Raw genomic sequence first — 20,482 nt, 5'->3', positions numbered from 1 at the left:
TACACATATGCCTGGTGCTTGTTATAAAAGGATCTTTAAAAGGACAAAATGGCCAGGAGCCTAAGACATAGGCCAGAATTGAGGCCGCATCCCCAATTCAGTCCACAGCCGCAGTGTCTCAGTGAGTGAGTGAGTGAGTTTGGCTTTACGCTGCTTTTAGCAATATTCCAGCAATATCACTGCGTGTTACACCAGGAATGGGCTTCACACATTGTCTCAGGATGATCTGTACAGACAGCTGTCTAATATGTTCGTGACCTTTGTTATACCTTCAAAGTGTCTCTCGAATTAGGCTTGTATCAATCGCCAGCTACAACCTGAAAAATGCTTAAGTATAATACAAGTTGAAGCAATTTGAAGAGAATTGTGTAAATTCAGAATTTCCTTGTCTATTTTCCAAGTAAATACAGTTCTTAGGTTGAAAGATATGGAGTGTGTGCACAATGTTGTAGTGGTTATATCGAATATTATCATATACCTATCAATGATATGAGGTATTTTGCATGTGCGATAGAGCCAACATGGAGACGGTCATATCACAGGGGGTGTAGTAACCAGAAGAAATTAGAGTTACGTCCTTTAGTGCGTCGTCTGCTCGTTTGGTCAGCTAGCTTTAACGTGACAATGACTTCCAAACAAGGCGAAAATGTTTTGCATTCGCTTGCAAATAGATAAAGTGTATATTATGGTATATGATAAAGAGGTTGTTATATGGCAGTTTTCATATCATACCCCAAATCAACCCTCGACCCCCATTATTATCAGCCCTGTGTGCCCCATATCAACCCTCTGACATTCGACCCTCGGGCTGATTTTGGGGTCTTGGGTTGATATGGGGGTTTGGGTTGATATGAGGGTCTCGGGTTGATATGGGGGTCTCGGGTTGATATGAGGGTGTCGGGTTGATATGGGGGTCTCGGGTTGATATGGGGGTCTCGGGATGATATGGGTGTGGGTTGATATGAGGGCCTCGGGTTGATATTGGGGTCCGGGGTTGATATGGGGGACTCGGGTTGATTTGGGTGTTTGGGTTGATATGGGTGTCTGGGGTTGATATGGGGGTCTGTGGTTGATATGGGGGTCTGTGGTTGATATGGGGGTCTCGGGTTGATATGGGGGTCTCGGGTTGATATGGGGGTCTGGGGTTGATATGGGGGTCTCGGGTTGATATGAGGGTGTCGGGTTGATATTGGGGTCTCGGGTTGATATGGGGGTCTCGGGTTGATATGGGGGTCTTGGGTTGATATGAGGGCTTCGGGTTGATATGAGGGCCTCGGGTTGATATGGGGGACTCGGGATGATATGGGTGTTTGGGTTGATATGGGAGTCTCAGGTTGATATGAGGGCCTCGGGTTGATATGAGGGTCTCGGGTTGATATGGGGCTGTCGGGTTGATATGGGGTATGCTATGAAAACTGACATGTATTCTACCATGACAGTGATGAATGCTTGATTCTGATTGGTTAAAAAGAGGTTTCCTTTTTGCTACGGAAACCCCTTTCAAATCTATTAAGCCTCTTCATAAAATCTTCATTAAAAATGGCACTCTCTTACCCAGAGTTCATTGCGGTCGGCAGCCAGCATAGTACCTCTGCCACTAGTCTGTCTTACAGACCCTGATCAAAAACAGCCAATGCAAGTCTATAATGTTGGGCAAGTCTAGATAACTGCAGTATCTGAAAATGAAGAGAGTCACTGGGCTCCCTTTTATTATATTTTTATTAAGATAACTGAACAACTGTTTTTTCTATACGATATGTTCATTTCAGATGTTCACTAGATGTTAGTCTACTCTGCCAAAGGCAAGCGCCATGTTACGATTCGTCACATCCATCACAGTCCATTCAAGATATGGCGTATGCTTTTCATCCGTTTCATTTTTGACAAGTTTTCACATTTTCATTAACAAATGTCAAAGAATGGTTACGGTTCATTAAGAAAGTATAATAATATAATTTGGCAGGAGAGGATTTGAAAGTCCATCACTCAGAAGACACTCGTCCATTCGAAAAACCACGAAAACAATGTCCCGACATCATTGAAGTCAAACTTGATGAAACTCATTTCAGAACACGCACAATTAAGAAAATCATTCACGACCCACTGTTTCTGGGCCACGAATGTCTCATTCCATTCCATTGTCGTTTTTATTGCATACCTTTAATTGATTTCTATGTGTAACCATCATCAGCTCAATGGTGTTGAGGCTCTGCAGCTGGTGGCTAAGTTATCAAATGAAATCTGTTTCGTCTTATAATCGAGACTGGTTATTCTCTGGCGTTCTTGTTTCCTATTCCCATGATACTGTGCTGATTATATCCAATCACACAGCAGACACTACAAACGAACAGTTGTAGGGCACATGGTAAACTCTCACTGAGTGTTCTACTGCATACATTACTTTCGACGTTCATTATATCTCATAGGGTGGACACAACTTCTTCCCGAGGAAGGCAAGGTCGGTGGTTCGCTCATCGGCAGCGTCATATCAAAAGAGGCGTTAAAAGATGGACTTGTTGTTGTCCTGCCTGGAGATAAAACAAGGAAGTCAGTGTAGTGTGTCTGATTGGAGTATCCTTGTTAAACTGCAGCATGGTATCTCAGTAAATCAGCAAGCTCCGTAAAACCGTCGTAAGTCCGGACTAGTACACGCACGCATGTCACTTTATAAGTGCATAATCTTCAACGAGAACTTAAACACCATTACACCTCACCACCAATCCCTTTTGTTGTGAAGAAATCAATAATATATGCGATTGATTGTAGAATTATATGATACCACAGCAATCAAAATCAGTGGCTAAGAGGTTGTGAAATTAACGAAGACCGTTATTTTCCTCTGAACGGCACAGTCGAGTCCATGACATACGGCTCACTCAGATAAGAGAGTAAATATGGACTTTCCAAGCTATCAGCCATATTCCAGCCATACGACGGGGCTTCCCACATTTTAGAGTATCGAATCCGAGTCTGCGCGAACACTTTAGCCCGTGGGCTACCCCGCAGCTCTTGAAGTCCAAACGTCCTTCGGGCCACGATGAAGTTTGAATAAATTACAATGTGCTCTCAAAAGTACAAATATCATCCTTGAAATCATCAAGTATATTTTATTGATTACTAATGTAAACACACACAGGACATAGCATGTTGGGCACAATGTATAACATGAATACGTTTTGCACACCCGCATGTATTTATTAAAATTCAAATGTGAGTCTACTGGACAAAATCTTCCATCACATGCTCCCCATGCACAAAGATCAGTTAATCACCATGAGTGCTTGTTAGTTTGTTTTTTGACGTCACGCTTAGCAATATTCGAGCTATATGACGTTGGTCTGTACTATAGCTAGTCTGGACCAGACGATCCAGTGATTGACATCACGAGCATCGATCTACGCAATTGGGATACGATGACATGCACCAACCAAGTTTTGTGGAAACATATATTCTCCTAAAAAGGATTGGGCACAAGTTACCAAAACTTAGAACGCACTCTCCCGTAGATTTACATGTTTACTTATTTACAATAAATGGCAGAAAGGAAATAAGAGAAATAGAGAAATGTATTTACATTGTTTGAAATATTTTCGTTCACGTGATCAGGTAAAGCTGCATTACCAAATAGCATCAAGTCAATATTAACACCATAAGTATCTTTCACAATGAACAATAGTGAATGCCTCTATTCGTTTCTAGCTAATATAAAAAATGGACAATCAATGAAAAGGTATATGAATTTGAATTTTCACATATCGGTTGATACTCATGTAAACCCTTTCAAATAAATCATTTTTTAAATCACTTTCTTGATCATCCAAGTCAGCGAGCCTGACCACCTGAACCCGTTAGTCGCCTCTTAGATGCCTCTTTCTTTCCAGGCATATATATTCTCAATCAGAGGATGGACACACTCAAATCAACCTCTCACGGTCCCCTGCAACTTATCATACACTCACATGTTTTCTATTGGTTGTGCTGTTCCATGAAGTATATCTTGACATTGTGTGACACATAGCATCAATACCAATATTGAAAAAAATACTTGAAGGTTTGAATGAGAGGAATGTTATTGCAGTTTTAGTTGACCATGTTCAAGTATTCACGAAAGACGTGATGTCATTATACGCTATTGCCATACCCTGAGAATCAATAGCTGTGAAGTGCACCTACTTATTGCAACCTCAATTCCGTCTCTCACTACCTCTATACCTAAAGGGCTAGGAATTTCGGGTTCGCCGGATGTCACAACCATAACAACTTTCCTTTCTAGTCCTTGGAACTGTTCAGGTCGCATGTAGTCTACACTCCTTGTAGAGCCGAATGCAACTCTTGAGTCTAGTTCCGTGTTCAGCCTGTTCGTCACGGATATCCCACATTGCTTAAGAAATTTTGTTTCACATTTAGCCTCTATTCTGTCATCCAAAATGATCACATCTGACCAGTCAAGATCATTTCTGGTTGTTATCAAATCACCATGGCCTTGTAATGTGTGGTCAGTTTGGGAAGACGCAAGGCCAAGTAAACTCAGGAATGATGTAAGTTGTTCCTTGCATTCACCACAGTTCTCAAGTATGCATGTGTGATTGTGATCAATATACACACAGCTGGGTCCATCAAGCGGCCTACATTCCAAAAAGGAAACATTTGAAACGAGTTTATCAGTAATTATCTCAATGTCTGCATTTCTATGGTAACCTTCGAATCCCGAGATAGCTGAAATGTTAACCTGTTTGTCTGAAATAATATCAACTCTCAAGTCTGTTCCTTGACAAGGTCGATCTGATGTTAAAGACACACCCATGTTTGAACGTAATGGGTAATAATAAGGCATGTCCATGAAGGTTAGATCTGACCATTTGTAACGTATATCCCGATTACCTACATTTCCCTGCCTTGCAATTCTTGACATCGTATCAGAGTCATCTCCAAAGCCTAGCCTGTACAGAAAAACAGCAAACCTCTTCTTGTTATAGCTTAACTGTTCAACGTGGCCAAGTCTGGAATTTTTCACAAAAACACATATCTTTGTGTTACCACCAAATCCTATCTCGGCTACCTTTTCGTTTTCTGTCAAATGGGAATTATCTGAATTAGGAAGTATGTAGTTAGAGTCTAGAGTGTCACTATTTGATTTTGCAACTGGAATCTTCAACCCTTGAAGTTGTTTAAAGAAGGGTCTCTTCTCCTCCTCCTCCTTCTTTTCCTCCTTCTTCTCTTCCTTGGTCTTTCCTTCTCTTATTCTTAAATCCCTAACTGTAACATGTGTGATGTTGGTGGATCGAGAAAAGGGTGGAATCAAATCCATAGTAAAGAGTTTTTTCTTTAGAATCTCTATGTTGATGGTTTGTTCACTGAATGACTTCTGTGGTTGTCGAAAATCTGGCCACAAATGAAAAATAGATGGTGGACATCGTAATATTCCCAGGAGACGCACATCCTTAAATTTGAGTTCTTGTTGACTGGAGCCTGTTGTATTTGTTTGTTCTTCAAATACCTCCTGTACACCTTTGCTGAGAGTTTCTTCTCTCTCTCTTGTCATCACTATCCACAAGAGATATTCTTTGGGAAACGTATCGAGAGCTCCTTGAAGATTTGCATTTCCATGTAGGAAAGAAGGGAACTCATCAATCAGGACATTCCTTTGCTCATCAGCACATTCTTTAAGAACCCCAGCAAGCGATTCTTGATCAGTTACCTGTCGGACAGTAAGGAATGGTTTCCATTCATCCCCCAAGCCTGTAATTATTTGTTCTTTAAGAGCATAATGCAGAGGAGAATCAGACATGCTTATAACAGCCACTTTTTGTTCTGCTTTCAAAAGCTTCACTGCTTTTAAAATCAACAATACTGTTTTGCCAGAACCATAATTACCTCTGATGATAAGTCTCTTCACATCTGAGTTGTTGATCCTTATTTGAGTGGGTGTGAGAACAATGCTCATATATCTATTCCCAACTTCTGCAACACATTCTCCAAGTGTATTTCCAGGACGTTTCGTCTGGCGTGGTTTTGGGATTGTAACAGTCGAGTAACATCCTACATATCTTTCAATGATACCACGGTAGTCATCATGGGAATCAAATCCCGAGAGTCTTTGCGTCGTGAACCTCTTCCACCACTCTACAAGTTCTTGCTTTTGTAAACTCTGGGATACAAGATCTGACTCAGGATTTGGAAGGTGATCAAGACATAACACTTCGTGTTGCCCAAGACACTTTTCGTAATTTCTAAACTGGCAAACCATTTCTGTTGATGTATTTGGAAGGGCAAGTATACATGTTTTTGATAAACGAGAAAGATGGGGAAATTCTTTCTCAATGAAATCCAGATCCTTCTTACGCTGATTCAGACCTGTATTAATCGGCAACTCTTTACTTGAATGCACAGCAATCCGAATCTGTAGTGGATGATCAATACGTCGTGTTCACCTTTACCCTCATACGTTTTTTTCAAAAGGTTGTCATAGTGATATTGTGTGACAATAAATGCAGGTCCATCTTCACAGCACCAGTACTTCAGCAAATATTCCATACATAGAGCAACCCTTCGTTCTCCCTCATCAACCTGACTGTAACAATGCCCTGGGTCATACTTTAAATATGCAAATGGACCCTCTGGCTTCTCTGGTGCTGATTCCTTGAAAGTGGAGTGTCCAATAAAAACAGGGAGAATCACATACACTGATTTGTCCAGACAAGGAAAGTGTTTTTCTATATATTCCTTAAAGGCACGTCTTTCTGACACAACTCCTGATGTTTGATCAGGGCTTCTAATCAGATGTTCACTGTCAGTTGAGGTTTCAGTTCTATATGAGTGTTCAACTCCACCTTCAGGTTGGAACATTGGTGCAGGTTGTTTTCTTGATAGCGACCCTTCTCCATCATTCCCTCCCGACGCATCATCACCAGTTCCAAGTTCCTCATCAGTTCCGAGGTTACATGTTTCAAAGGCTTCAGAAACACTCGTACTTGTAATACCCTGCGACATGGAGGAATGTATAGAAATGGGTTGATGAGACCGGTGTACATCGTGATCTTCCATCTGAGGTTGTCCATCCATATCGACAGCAAATCCACACTTGAGTAACCTGCAAGGACAAATACCGACTCTTGTTCAAGTACCGTACATGTTTCATGACTGCATGATTCAGAGGGTTTCAAACCATTATAAAATTATACTCACCTTCCGGCAGTTTTCAGAGTGGTGGAACACTGATTTATGTAACTCATTTACTTTGTTACATTCCTTTTATATCTATACACTTATCTTCTTTTCTGATTTCTGTTATTTGCTATACAAGCTTTGGTAAGTATCATGGAGAGGCGGGCCTCTCATAACTAGTTCCAAATCCATTTCAATCTGAATACAATGAGTTCAAACAAACACATACACTGTCCCTAGCGAGGAATGGCGACATGCGCTCCTTGCCTTCAATCTCTAACATTTTGTTATGAAATAAATGAACTTATATAAATGATAGTTCCGCATGATTTGAAATAATTGGCCTTCAACTTTCATTTACAGACTAATAAACCAGAATATCATAATCAGAAACACTATACTAATCCCTATTCTGCCCCATGTTTTATGCCGTTATGTCAAACGCCTTGCGTGTTAAATATAATAAAAAGTACCATCTTTTACCGTCTGTTGATATGACACGACCATGGGAACGAACCACCTACCCTCCGATATGTGTATATACAATGGTGGCGAGAGCACCGATAATAAATGTGCTCACCATAGCCAAAACAAACTAAAACTGGATACTTCTTTGGAATGAAAAATATGTATGTCGCTTGAAAGTAAGCCAAGCGTATCGTCTGCTGACACGAACACTGTGGGTACAACACTCGTCTGGCTTCACATCTCACGTTATCAGTCGTGTAATCAGAGTGAGGTAAATGGGGATAGCGGGGAAGTCGCCGTATTGGAATGTCTGGGCAGATTCGATAGTCTACAGAAGTGACATAACAGTAATAGCGTTTGGGTTAATTTTAAACTAAAGAATCTCACTTATGAAGTACCCCTGTAATAATGATCATTAACGTGAAAAGTCGTACGCATCTTACAATATGAAAACAGATGCGCATTAGGTTGACAATAGCCAAATACCAGTGTGTCTGTCTTTTAATAATGTTTACGATACGGGACACTTAGATAACTGTTATCCTTTGTTTTTCTATGCATGTTTTGTATTGTATATAATCGCCACAGTTTCTTCCCTTCAACTCTTGGGTTGCTGTACCCTTCCTCATCTCTCTGTTCTATTTGTTTGCAATTCACTGTGTGTTTGTTTGTTGGTTTTGAAAAAAGTAATTTGTTCGAGATATCATTTGAAACACTTCTTTTAATAATTGGTCACTAGGCATGCTGGGTGTCCTGAAAAAATGAGTCTTGATAAGAAAAGTTACATTTAATGTTTTGAAGCAAAGCAAACTCACCTCCCCACTCCCAAAGAACATTATAGAATCGTTTCCTAATAAATACTCTTTAAAGTGGCGTTAATCCGAACGCACTCGCACCAGAATAATACATATGCTAACTTGACTGAGACACCACCAGACATATTGGCTCAAACGGCATTGCTTGGGTTACGGAGTTACTGCATAAGTTAACATTGCTGATTTATTTTTCAATTTTCAAGAATGAATCAACTTACCATGACACTTATTAGAATTGGAAATACATTGGCGTAATGTCTCATAACCGCAACACAGTAAAGGTTAAAGCACGGAAACACTGATTTAAAACTATGGCCAACATTCACAGAGCCAGTAGTCACCTGACAAGTTCAGACAACATTGTGTTCACAATAAAGCATATTTTGAAAAGATAATCAACACCTCGATATCTAGCTCTGAGAACTCTATGTCAAATACTAACCCTTGAGCTATATCTGGTAATGATTATTGTAATATTGAAATCTATATTACAAATTGTTAGAAAACAAACTACATATATGAAATACAAATTAAATGAACATCCCAAATTATTACAGTATTGATGTCTTGAGACAATTAAAACATAGCTGTAATTGCTCCAAAAAAGATTCTTAATTGATACTTTATTATCGTTTAAGATAGCCATTAAAGATTTCAAATTTTCTTGAGAGAACTATATATGCTCTTAAAGTTTTCTCTGCACATATTCTGTTTTGTTGCCATCCCTGATACCTTTATTATATTAATATCGGATGACAGATTGAACATGATTATTATCGGTAATTCATTTCTCCCTCAATAACCATTAAAACTTATTTGCTTTTACACTTAAAGTCATATACCCATAAAATCAAAGACAAATGAGTCACAAGTACATTAAAAATAATTAATGTATAATTATTAGGGGTAGCTGTGTCATTGAAATACAGCTATAACTGCTGACAGGATTAATTAAAATGAATACTATATACCAGTATTTGCAATTGATTTTGTATTGACAGATGTGCACGTGTGTTTGGGCTTATTACAGCTTACACAATGTAAGTGTTTACAAAATATTATTTTAACTTCACATTAAAACAAAACCAACACAAGTGTCGCAGGGTATTATTACAACTAATAAACATACCATTTCACTGTAGGCTATTTTTACTTGTGTTTTACCATATTTAGAAACATACACTGGAAAATAAAAGATGAACAGCTGACAATAATTAAAAGAATATCAAATTTTTCGAAAACAAACATCAATACTAAACGCTCAAAAAGGGGTAGACAGGGAGGGATATACTATTTATTCCAACATGGGGTGTTTTCTTTGTTTAATTATTGGATCCGCTGAGGAGGTAGTTCACATTGTGAATACAAGTAATAGTTGACAGAAGCATCTTTATCCTGCCGAGTCAGTATTACAGTAGTTAAAAACAACAACAACCAACACATACATTGATAACGGAAGTGATTCTTCGTCTGTTCAAGAAATTAACAACGCATTTGCGTTACATTTCCTTTATTAAATATTCCTGTTTTTCACATGACATTAACAGAGTCATCCACACACAAGTTTCAGCAATATTATAGATATCACGTTGACTATAATGGATTTCATCTTTTACATCCTTTCAGTGTGACGTTTCGGTACAATACCATGTTAAATACTCATTTCCAGTAACTTGCTCGTTAAATGTGGTTGTTCTTTTCCTGACGTAATTATAAAAGGTCAACGCCAAAGAACAACTAGACTCAATTTAAAACAAATCCTTCGTGATTCCGGGAAGAACATGTATCAAAAATCCCATGCATTTCGTTAGTGTCGACGGTGGAAGGTCGGCCGGTCAGGCTCGGTGTATGTTGTCAACAATATTGCAGCTCTATCACGCCAGCCTGTAAATAGGTTTGTCTGGGACGGGCACATCAGTGGTTGATTCCATGCATGAGCAACGTCCCACGTCCTCTGGGTGGGGCACATTCAGGGTAACTACCCCATCCACCTTGGTAGACTCTATTGACAAGCACGTGTACTGGGAGAACTGTTTTCCCCCAGAATTCCATACCTGGGTATCTACCGGGTGAGCAACAGTGCGTAAATAGCAGTATTGTTTTCTTATTGTATTGACACGTTTTATAAGTGATGCTTCAAGTTGATCTTACTAATTTATAAACATGACTAATTTATCTTGGAATATGTAATGTGTATTAATCTACTATATCCTACCCTAAGTTTGGTGATGCATTGATTCTATTGATGCTATGATTCTAAATTGTGAACGCAAACACTTTCGCTATAATTGTACAGATTAAAATACACTGCAAATATTATTTCTATGTCAGAATCTAATTTCAACATTCAGCACAGAACACATGTATCCCACAATGTGAGAATACAGTAAATTGTGATATTTGCTATTTTCTTAAACAAGTATTACTTTCTCAGTGCAGCACACTAGGTTGTTTCTCTCCTTGGAGCGGCCAGTCAGCATGCATAGGACTGCAATACATGACAGGCTCCTAGCACAACACCTCGAGCGGCTATTCAACAAACTACTACTTTGTTCAATGGGTTTCATTTTCCTTATCCACATATGACCAATGTTTTTGGGTGGCGTCGGTGACCGTCGGTTTGCTGGGGGGTAGTTGGATTGGTACACGTCAATTTCGAGAACACCCGCTTTAATACTATTTGATACTGATTCATAAACACATGGTCGTGATACACTCGGAATCGTTTTACGCAGGGCATTTCCTAGTGCCTGGGAAAAGGGTTTTGTCACAATAATGTATATTATTATTATTTCGACATATTTCATGTTGAGTTTTATGAAGTCCGCAGTAACCCCTTCAGCCAGTTACTGTACAGACATGCTCTATATGTACCGTGAACCATCAACGGATAATTTTGCCATGTCTTGTGACATTTTAGAAATATGACGCAATCGCATGAAATACAAAATGTCATTAAACTAAAGCTTACACAGGTATCCAAACAAGAAGACAATAAGATCATTATATAATGTTACATACCTTAAGAATCTTTATCTACAGAGTAAACAGTCTCCACTAGGACTGGTTTGCTCGTTGTGCTTTTGATTGTATCCGGAATATGGATTTGCATAACAATGGTACACAGTCGGCAATGTTCGTTACTTTCCGCCCTTCGTGTTTGTGGGGCCATATTTGAATAACTATTCATATCGTGGTAAATGTTTTCATATCATCTTAAAGTAAGTTTAAGAGCACACACACACACACACACACACACACACACACACACACACACACACACACACACACACACACACACACACACACACACACACACACACACACACACACACGCGCGCGCACACACACGCACACACGCACGCACGCACGCACGCACGCACGCACGCACGCACGCACGCACGCACACACACATTATTATACTCATATGAATGTTTGACTTGAAATGTAAAAAATGAAGTGAACAATATGCTTTTATAGATCTGGTAGTACTTTCAATACATCAACCTCATGTCTAGTTAACGACATCTAAATATATCAGGTGAAATACACCAGGAATATCTAACACATATTATATTTGGGATAACACTTTCTGAGTAAAGTACAGATTCTCTTACTGTTTTGGGTTGATTCCCGTCCGGGATTCGAACCCACACGTGTACGTGATCCAGACTACCAGTTGTCGAACTTTCAAATTTGTGGAAGCCTCGGTGGCTGAGTGGGTTAGATCGACTTTGTATGCTGACGATTAGGTGCCTCACTCCCGGGCGGTACTCAACCCAAAAAAGTACGAGAATCTGTACTTTACTCAGAAAGTGTTATCCCAAATTAAACATGTGTTATAGTTGACAACTTTCTCCATGGCATTGTGTTCACGAGGAATATTAATCAACTTAAAATCGGTATTTTAAGGGACATAATTCTGTCATAAATAGCGTCTTTGAGTGAATGTTATTTCATTAGGATAATACTTTACATTTGAGTAAATTCTCATTATTGATTTTTATACCATTTTTACGTCTCCAAACAGTGATAATCTGAGGAAGTGTACGCGTTATCACCAAAACTCACGTGTCCTGACCATGAATTGGTGTACCCGAAACAACTGAGTAAGCGATTACATTACTGTATTTATATTTATCACAATACTCGCAGTTGATATCAAGTCATTCTTATATTGCCATGTATCTGGACCTCATGCGTCGAGACCAACTTGTCACTGAACTTACCATATGGTTGAAGTAATGTTTTCCTTTTCTAGGCTTGTTTCTGTAATTATTTATTCCCATTCAACAATGTTTGTGAGTATTTCGTGCGTGTTTGTAACGGAGGGAGATAAATGACTGATGTTCAGTGGCCGCGAACACACGCGGCCGTGATGAAATATTGTGAAATCTATGAATGAAAAGTGTGTTAAGGGGAGTAACTCTTGCGGGTCCATAGGGATTCACATGTGCTGCAGTTACTCAACATGTGTAAGATTACATTCGTTATTTGAATGGACATCATGAGTTGTTTTATTCTCTCGGCCCAAACACGTTTTTAATTGACAGTATTGACAAAAGCTCACTGGACTGAAACGTTTATTTAGAATCAAATTGCAATTCTGCATTGATCACAAGTATGGTATAAAACAACAAACACATATGCATCCTTTACGTCATGTTTTGCTTCCACTCGTGGCTGATAAAAGTCAAACATTACATGAAGAGAAACTACACTAGACTACACTAAATAACGAGCAAATTGCTTCGGACATGTCTCATCAATGTACATAAAAGCAATAAAAGCTACAAAACCCTTTACAATTTATAATGCATAAAGTTTCAGTAAGCAAAACTGACTGCAAGATTGTATGAAAAGAGGGATGACCATATTTCATAACATTCTACCACAATTTCAAAGTTCACCTTTTCGCGAACACCTGGTATCATCACTATGTGATTCATAACACATATTTTTGATATTGTCGAAATCATACAAAGGATTCTGCTTTCAGCAAAGATTGAATCTAAATTTGTTAATTCATCGTATCCCAATTGCGTAGATCGATGCCCAATCACTGGATTGTCTGGTCAAGACTCGATTATTTACAGACCGCCGTCATACAGCTGGAATATTACTGAGTGCGGCGTTAAACAACAAACAAACAAACAAACAATTGTTATATCACGACGACATGTGAATAAACGGGTCTGGACCAACAGTTGAAAGCATGAGCAATGATGCCATGAGGGCACACGCTCAGTAGCGCAGGTATCCTCCCATTTGTCACACACATTAAAACAAAACAGGAGAGAGTTGTCTACACGGTTGACTCCCTTCCTCTTTTCTGGCTGCTAGAATAGAATGATCCAGACAGATAAACCAGATTGTTTTGAGCTTCTTTATATGTGTACTAATTTATGATTTGAACAATATTTAGAAAGGGATTAGTAAACAGGCAAATCCCATTTGAACACTTCACCCTACAAGTACATTCAAAATAATTAAAAGTAAACTGTACATATAATAAAAAAATAATAATAATATTATATATATCATTTTACCAGAAGCCATCTTGCTGTAACATTTGACCTAGGTGTTTGTGCGATGAGACAGACCTCTGTTGTTGGAGTACCTTTCATTTTAACAGGTTTTGGGCTTCAAAATGCCTATGAAACAAAATGATCCAGGAGTTGTATTGTAAAGTGAGTTTAAGTGGACTACTTATATCAACTCTGATATATGTTATAATTTAGTTTACAATGAATCTTCCAAAGTGTATTAGCAATCTGAACTCTGACTCAAGCTTGCACCAGCATCTTATCTCCTGCAGAGTTGTCAAACTAAAAGGATATCAAAGAGTGGGAATACTTCTATTAACTGTATCGTTTAGTTAGTTTACAATAATAGAGTTTTTCTTCCAATATGTATTAGTTAATTAAACTGTGACTCAAGCTCGCAGCACCTTATCTCCTGCAGATCGGCCTAATTCGAAGTGAGTTGGATTAATCCATTACAACAGTAGGTTGTCTTAATTGATCACCACATCCTCTGTGTAACACCTGGCAAAATCGGAGTGTGTGACAAATGGCATGTGCAAGCAATGGGAGCGAACCTTCTCACATTAGATCCACCGATCCTCATTAGTAGGCTCTAAAGAGATGTTCTGGAATACTAAATAGGAATATGGTAAGGGTAAACCAAAATAAACATTACATTGCTAAATGATATAACCAATAATACATGCTGAGGTATGTAACTCCTCCGGGTAAGAATAGACACCAAGCAGCCTATGCTGGTTGTCACAGACGACTTAATGGCTCTTGTGGTAGGGCTCGGTGACTTGGTTGATAACGTGTCATCGTATCCCTACGGAGTGAACCGTTGCTCATAATATCAATCATTGTATTGTCTGGTCCAGACTCGATTATTTACATGCCGCTGTCATACAGGTGAAATATTTCTGAATACAGCGTCAACAACAAATAAAAAAACAAAACTACAAACAATGTCAAAGTGCGACTGTATATATATCTTGAACATAATCGCGAAAACACATACAAATGGGCATGGTTTACATTTAAAACAGATGAATATTTTTCATTTGACGTTAAATCATATAAACCTAGATCTATATTCATTTTGAAAATTGCTACAAAACTTATCATTTCAACTGGCCTCTTCTGGCTATTGTGTTTTTTTCTGTCCGAAACATGTCTACATGTGATTGCGTTTTATGGTATAAATGCTTAAATCGTAGCTGCAAGGTTCATGGCACATGAACCTTCACTTCGGTTGCTCGATTGATCACAATCTGCTCATGTTTCGTGGGCAACTATCTATGACCTGTTTAACTTAGGGCCTTCCTTCATTAAACTAAAATGCCTTCATACCACTGAAATAGCCCCCAAAAGGGACGGTAGACCCTAACTTTCTACATATCATTTCTCATAAAAGAATCAAGCTATTTGATTAGCCAGCAGCCATCTTGAAATAACCTATACAAGTCGGATAGTATGGCAAAAATATCGGCATACAGACTGGGTGTACAAGAACTTTCAGCTCGAAAACCCCGTACACCCCTAAAGTGGTTAAAGCGTTCGCTCGTCACGCCGTAGCCTCGGGTTCGATTCCATACACGGGTACAATGGGGGAAACCCATTTCTGGTGTCTCTCCGTGCTATTGCTGAAACATTTCTGAAAACAGCGTAAAACCATACTCACTAACTCAATTATACTCACTCACATTCCGCTAATGACATATTTAACTTGTGATATCAGACCACTGTAGAGCCTTAAGGGTATTATCACTGTTACATAGAATGAGTGTATGAGTTAAAACTTAAAGTCACATCGGCAGTATTTCAGCCATGTCGTGGCTATCTGTCAAATAGACAGAAGAAAGCAACTAACAACAAGATGACATGTACCCATCTTAGCAAACTGAGCTTCGTCTGTGTCGGCCTCAGTCCACTCAACTAGATTGCAGTCCCGGATGGAGCTCTATGTTTTTAATACAATCAGTTGTGAAGAACATCTGCTAACTGCCAAGTCTGTATAACCATTGTCAGTGACAACTAATACAACCTTTTTCTCTAAGCCTCTAAACATTTCTGGAGTTGTATAAACCACCTTGTTTTCAATTCCGTATGGTTTAACCTCGTCGGTCTCGGTATCGATGTCGAGTTTTTGCAGCAAGCCAACCACGTCATACCTTTTTAGTTCTCTGTCATCAAGAACAATAACATCACACAACCCTAGCTTACTGCTGGTTTTTTTGTGTTGTTCCATGATATTTTTGGATCTTTGTTCCTTGTCATTGTTGGATTCTTGTTCCATGACACGACTGGATCCTGGTTGCATGACACGGCTTGATTCCTGTTCCATGACACGGCTGGATTCTTGTTCCATGACACGGCTGGATTCTTGTTCCATGACACGGCTTGATCCTTGTTCCATGACACGGCTGGATTCTTGTTCCATGACACGACTGGTTCCTTGTTCCATGACACAGCTGGATTCTTGTTTCATGACACAGCTGGATTCTTGTTCCATGACACGGCTTGATCCTTGTTCCATGACACGGCTGGATTCCTGTTTCATGACACGGCTGGATTCTTGTTCCATGACACGGCTTGATCCTTGTTCCATGACACGGCTGGATTCTTGTTCCATGATACTTCTGGATTCTTGTTCCATGACACGGCTGGATCCTTGTTCCATGACACGGCTTGATCCTTGTTCCATGACACGGCTGGATTCCTGTTTCATGACACGGCTGGATTCTTGTTCCATGACACGGCTTGATCCTTGTTCCATGACACGGCTGGATTCTTGTTCCATGATACTTCTGGCTTCTTGTTCCATGACACGGCTGGATTCTTGTTCCATGACACGGCTTGATCCTTGTTCCATGACACGGCTGGATTCCTGTTCCATGACACGGCTGGATTCTTGTTCCATGACACGGATAGATTTTTGTTCCATGACACGGCTTGATCCTTGTTCCATGACACGACTGGATCTATGTTCCATGAAACGGCTTGATCCTTGTTCCATGACACGACTGGATCTATGTTCCATGACACAGCTGGATTCTTGTTTCATGACACGGCTGGATTCTTGTTCCATGACACGGCTGGATCCTTGTTCCATGACACGGCTTGATTCTTGTTCCATAACACGGCTGGATCCTTGTTCCATGACACGGCTGGATTCTTGTTCCATGACACGGCTGGATTCTTGTTCCATGACACAGCTGGATCCTTGTTCCATGACACGGCTGGATTCCTGTTCCATGACACGGCTGGATCCTTGTTCCATGACACGGCTGGATCCTTGTTCCATGACGCGTCTGGATCCTTGTTCCATGACACGGCTGGATCCTTGTTCCATGACACGGCTGGATTCTTGTTCCATGACACGGCTGGATTCTTGTTCCATGACACGGCTGGATTCTTGTTCCATGACACAGCTGGATCCTTGTTCCATGACACGGCTGGATTCCTGTTCCATGACACGGCTGGATCCTTGTTCCATGACACGGCTGGATCCTTGTTCCATGACGTGTCTGGATCCTTGTTCCATGACACTGCTAGATCCTTGTTCCATGACGCGGCTGGATCCTTGTTCCATGACACTGCTGGTGACACTGCTTGATCCTTGTTCCACGACACGGCTGGATTCCTGTTCCATGACACGGCTGGATCCTTGTTCCATGACACGGCTGGATCCTTGTTCCATGACACAGCTTGATCCTTGTTCCATGACGCGGCTGGATCCTTGTTCTATGACACGGCTGGATCCTTGATCCATGTCACGGCTGGATCCTTGTTCCATGACACGGCTTGATCCTTGTTCCATGACGCGGCTGGATCCTTGATCCATGACGCGGCTGGATCCTTGTTCCATGACGCGTCTGGATCCTTGTTCCATGACACGGCTGGATCCTTGATCTATGACACAGCTAGATCCTTGTTCCATGACACGGCCGGATGCTTGTTTTATGACATTGTCGGATCCTTGTTTGTTGGCCTTGATGGGTACAAGACCAAGCTCTTGAAAATAACCACGCAAGTTCTGTTGACAGTCTGTGCATTGATCAACTGTTCCTGTGTGTCCTGTGTGATCAACTGTTAGAGGGTTGGGTCCTTCAATTGGATGCAGTTCCTTATTTACATGTACCTTTCGTTTAATGATGCGAAGAACCATTTTTCTTTCAAATCCTGGAAGGTTTTCTTCATTCGTGAACAGGATGGCATTTCGTCTCAGAACCTCTTCAATGTCACATGGAGTAACCAGTGGGAACTGGAGCTTTTCAAAGAAGTAGTACAGAGATGGCTTGACAACAAATATAATGTCATTTTTGTTGTCTTTCATGTTTCGTTCTTTGTCTTTTTTCATTTGTTGTTTGTTGATTTTGAGACAGTCCTTTATTTCAGTTGTGGAAATACCATGTGACCACAATAATGCCGCCAATTGTTTTTTCTTATAAACTACCTCTGTCCCATCAGCTACGTTGGCTTCTTTGATGTAAATTTCACCACCTTTGCTAACCGTCATCTTTTTGTAAGAGAGAACATAACTTTGAGGTAGTCTGTTTGTGACAAGAATCGTTTCAGTGTTCTTCAATTCATCTGCTTTCGATTTGAATTGTTCCTCTGAATAGTCTATCATGTTTTCTAATTCTTCAAAGGGACATTTCAGAGCCTCCAACCATTGAATAATGTCCGTTTTCTCTGACATTACATTCACAACAGTCACATCGGACCATTTAAGTGAACGGGGATTGGAGATTGGAGATTGTGATAACAGTCCGAGCCCCTTAAAGAAACTTTTAACTTCTTCTAAATTGAGTGTTTCTCCACGCTGTTCGGTCGTCTTGCAGCTTTGAAAGACCGAAGGGGGGCATCTCAAGACTTTGTGGAGAACCAGTATTTCAAACTCTGTATTCCTATGTCGAAAGATTTCTCCAAGGCTTGGTTTCAGATTGTCATCTCTCTCGCAACTCATTATTGCCCAAATGAAGCGTTCGTTGGGGTAACTGTTGATAACGTTCTTTAAAGTTTGATCATTCTCAAGACTGGAGGGAACCTCGTCAATAAATACATGCCGTTCTTCCTCTGCACACCTCTGCAACATCGTTGTTAGTTTCGAATGGTCACCCACTTGCTCAATTATCATGTTGTTGGACATCAAAGGAGTCATGTCATATGTGACAGAATCTGCCAAAACCTCAAGTAGTGGAGATTTGGCCATGCTGATGATACATATTTTCTGAGCTATCATTTCTCTAGCTTTCAGAATAAGCATTGTTGTTTTGCCACTTCCATGCTGACCACGAATAATGAGTTTTGGCAAATGATTATTCAGGATGTAAATCTGCTGTGGTGTGAGCGTAATGTTCATGTAACGATTTCCTATTCCTGCGATAACTTCAGCTGGAGATCGAATTGATTCCCGAAGTTGATTCATTGGTGCTTTTACTGTTGATTTGTACCCAACGTATTTCGCCACAACACGGCTGTAATCAGCAATTGATGAAAAACCTGTGCATTGTATTGTATTCTCTGTCCACCATTGTTTTAAATTGCTTTCCCTTTCCTCTTGTCCCTCAGAATGACATGGCAAATGGCAATCCAGTAGACAACCAGATATAGATTTCTTCACATTTGGTAATGCAACAATGACCGATTTGGTTCCCCTATAGTCCTTGAAATTGTCATTGAAAAACGTTTCGTCTTTACGTAGCTGACCTCTAGCATCTCCACGTCTATTTTGGTAATTAGAATCATCACAGCCTTTAACTTGAATGAAGAAGATTCCATACTTATAATGAATTATAACAATGTCATGCTCTCCCTCTTCCATGCTTAAATTTTTGTCATCTGGAGGTGGTTCATCTTCTTGGTTACAGAAGTTTCTAAAGTGATATGAAGTGAGGATGAAAGCTGGGTACTCTTCAGTTTTGAGTAGCCATTCTAAACTGTCAGCGACTCGTTTTTCAGCATTGTCGCCCAGTATATGTTCTTCAGGCAGTATCCATTCAGGGAATGTGTCATTGTGTGATGAATAGTTTTGTGCTCTGTTGTCTTTATTGAATCGTACTGGGGAAGTACCAATGAATGTCCAGGGCACCCTGTATACCTTTTCGTTGTAATCTGGGTGGTGTTCCTTTAGGTATTTGATATATGCATCATCAGCAGGCATATACCCACCCTCGCTTGATGGATCGCGTATGTAAAGGTTTCCTGTGGAATTTGTAAGAGATGCGACTTCATCTGAGTCATTACTATTCGTCTCTGTACATGGCATAGATGTGCCTTTCAATCTTTTTCCGGGTACATTTTCATTTGAGGTGCTTTTCCTTTTACTCATTTTCCCGCTTCGACCCCGAAATTATATCAAGACTTTGGGGATGGCAGGGGTTAGGTTTGGTACTATCGATATGGGCGGTGTCCTTCAGTCCCAACAGTCATGGCCTGAAACACAAATAATTATAATAAACAAATGAACATAAATTGCAATATTAATAACTTATTCTGAACAAC

General features: G+C 40.0%; 1 protein-coding gene across 3 annotated transcripts in view; it reads right to left on the bottom strand.

The window, feature by feature from the left end:
- Positions 1-3,073: 3,073 nt before the first annotated feature.
- Positions 3,074-20,482, bottom strand: part of LOC124116703 — a 41,460-nt gene continuing 24,051 nt past the window's right edge. For 2 of the 3 annotated variants that reach the window (XM_048400320.1, XM_048400321.1), the window contains exon 2: positions 3,074-7,090. In XM_048400320.1, coding sequence (XP_048256277.1) covers positions 4,130-6,247 — 2,118 coding nt within the window. In that variant the 5' untranslated portion in view covers positions 6,248-7,090 and the 3' untranslated portion in view covers positions 3,074-4,129. Of the gene's footprint in view, positions 7,091-11,468; positions 11,551-20,482 lie in introns of those variants that run through there. The other variant, XM_046478141.2, reaches the window with a different exon arrangement.

Source organism: Haliotis rufescens, unplaced genomic scaffold (assembly GCF_023055435.1).
Source record: "Haliotis rufescens isolate VD_foot unplaced genomic scaffold, xgHalRufe1.0.p SCAF_2, whole genome shotgun sequence".
Classification (NCBI taxonomy): domain Eukaryota; kingdom Metazoa; phylum Mollusca; class Gastropoda; order Lepetellida; family Haliotidae; genus Haliotis; species Haliotis rufescens.
Note: the sequence above shows the minus strand (reverse complement) of the source record. Positions and strands in the feature narration are given on the sequence as shown.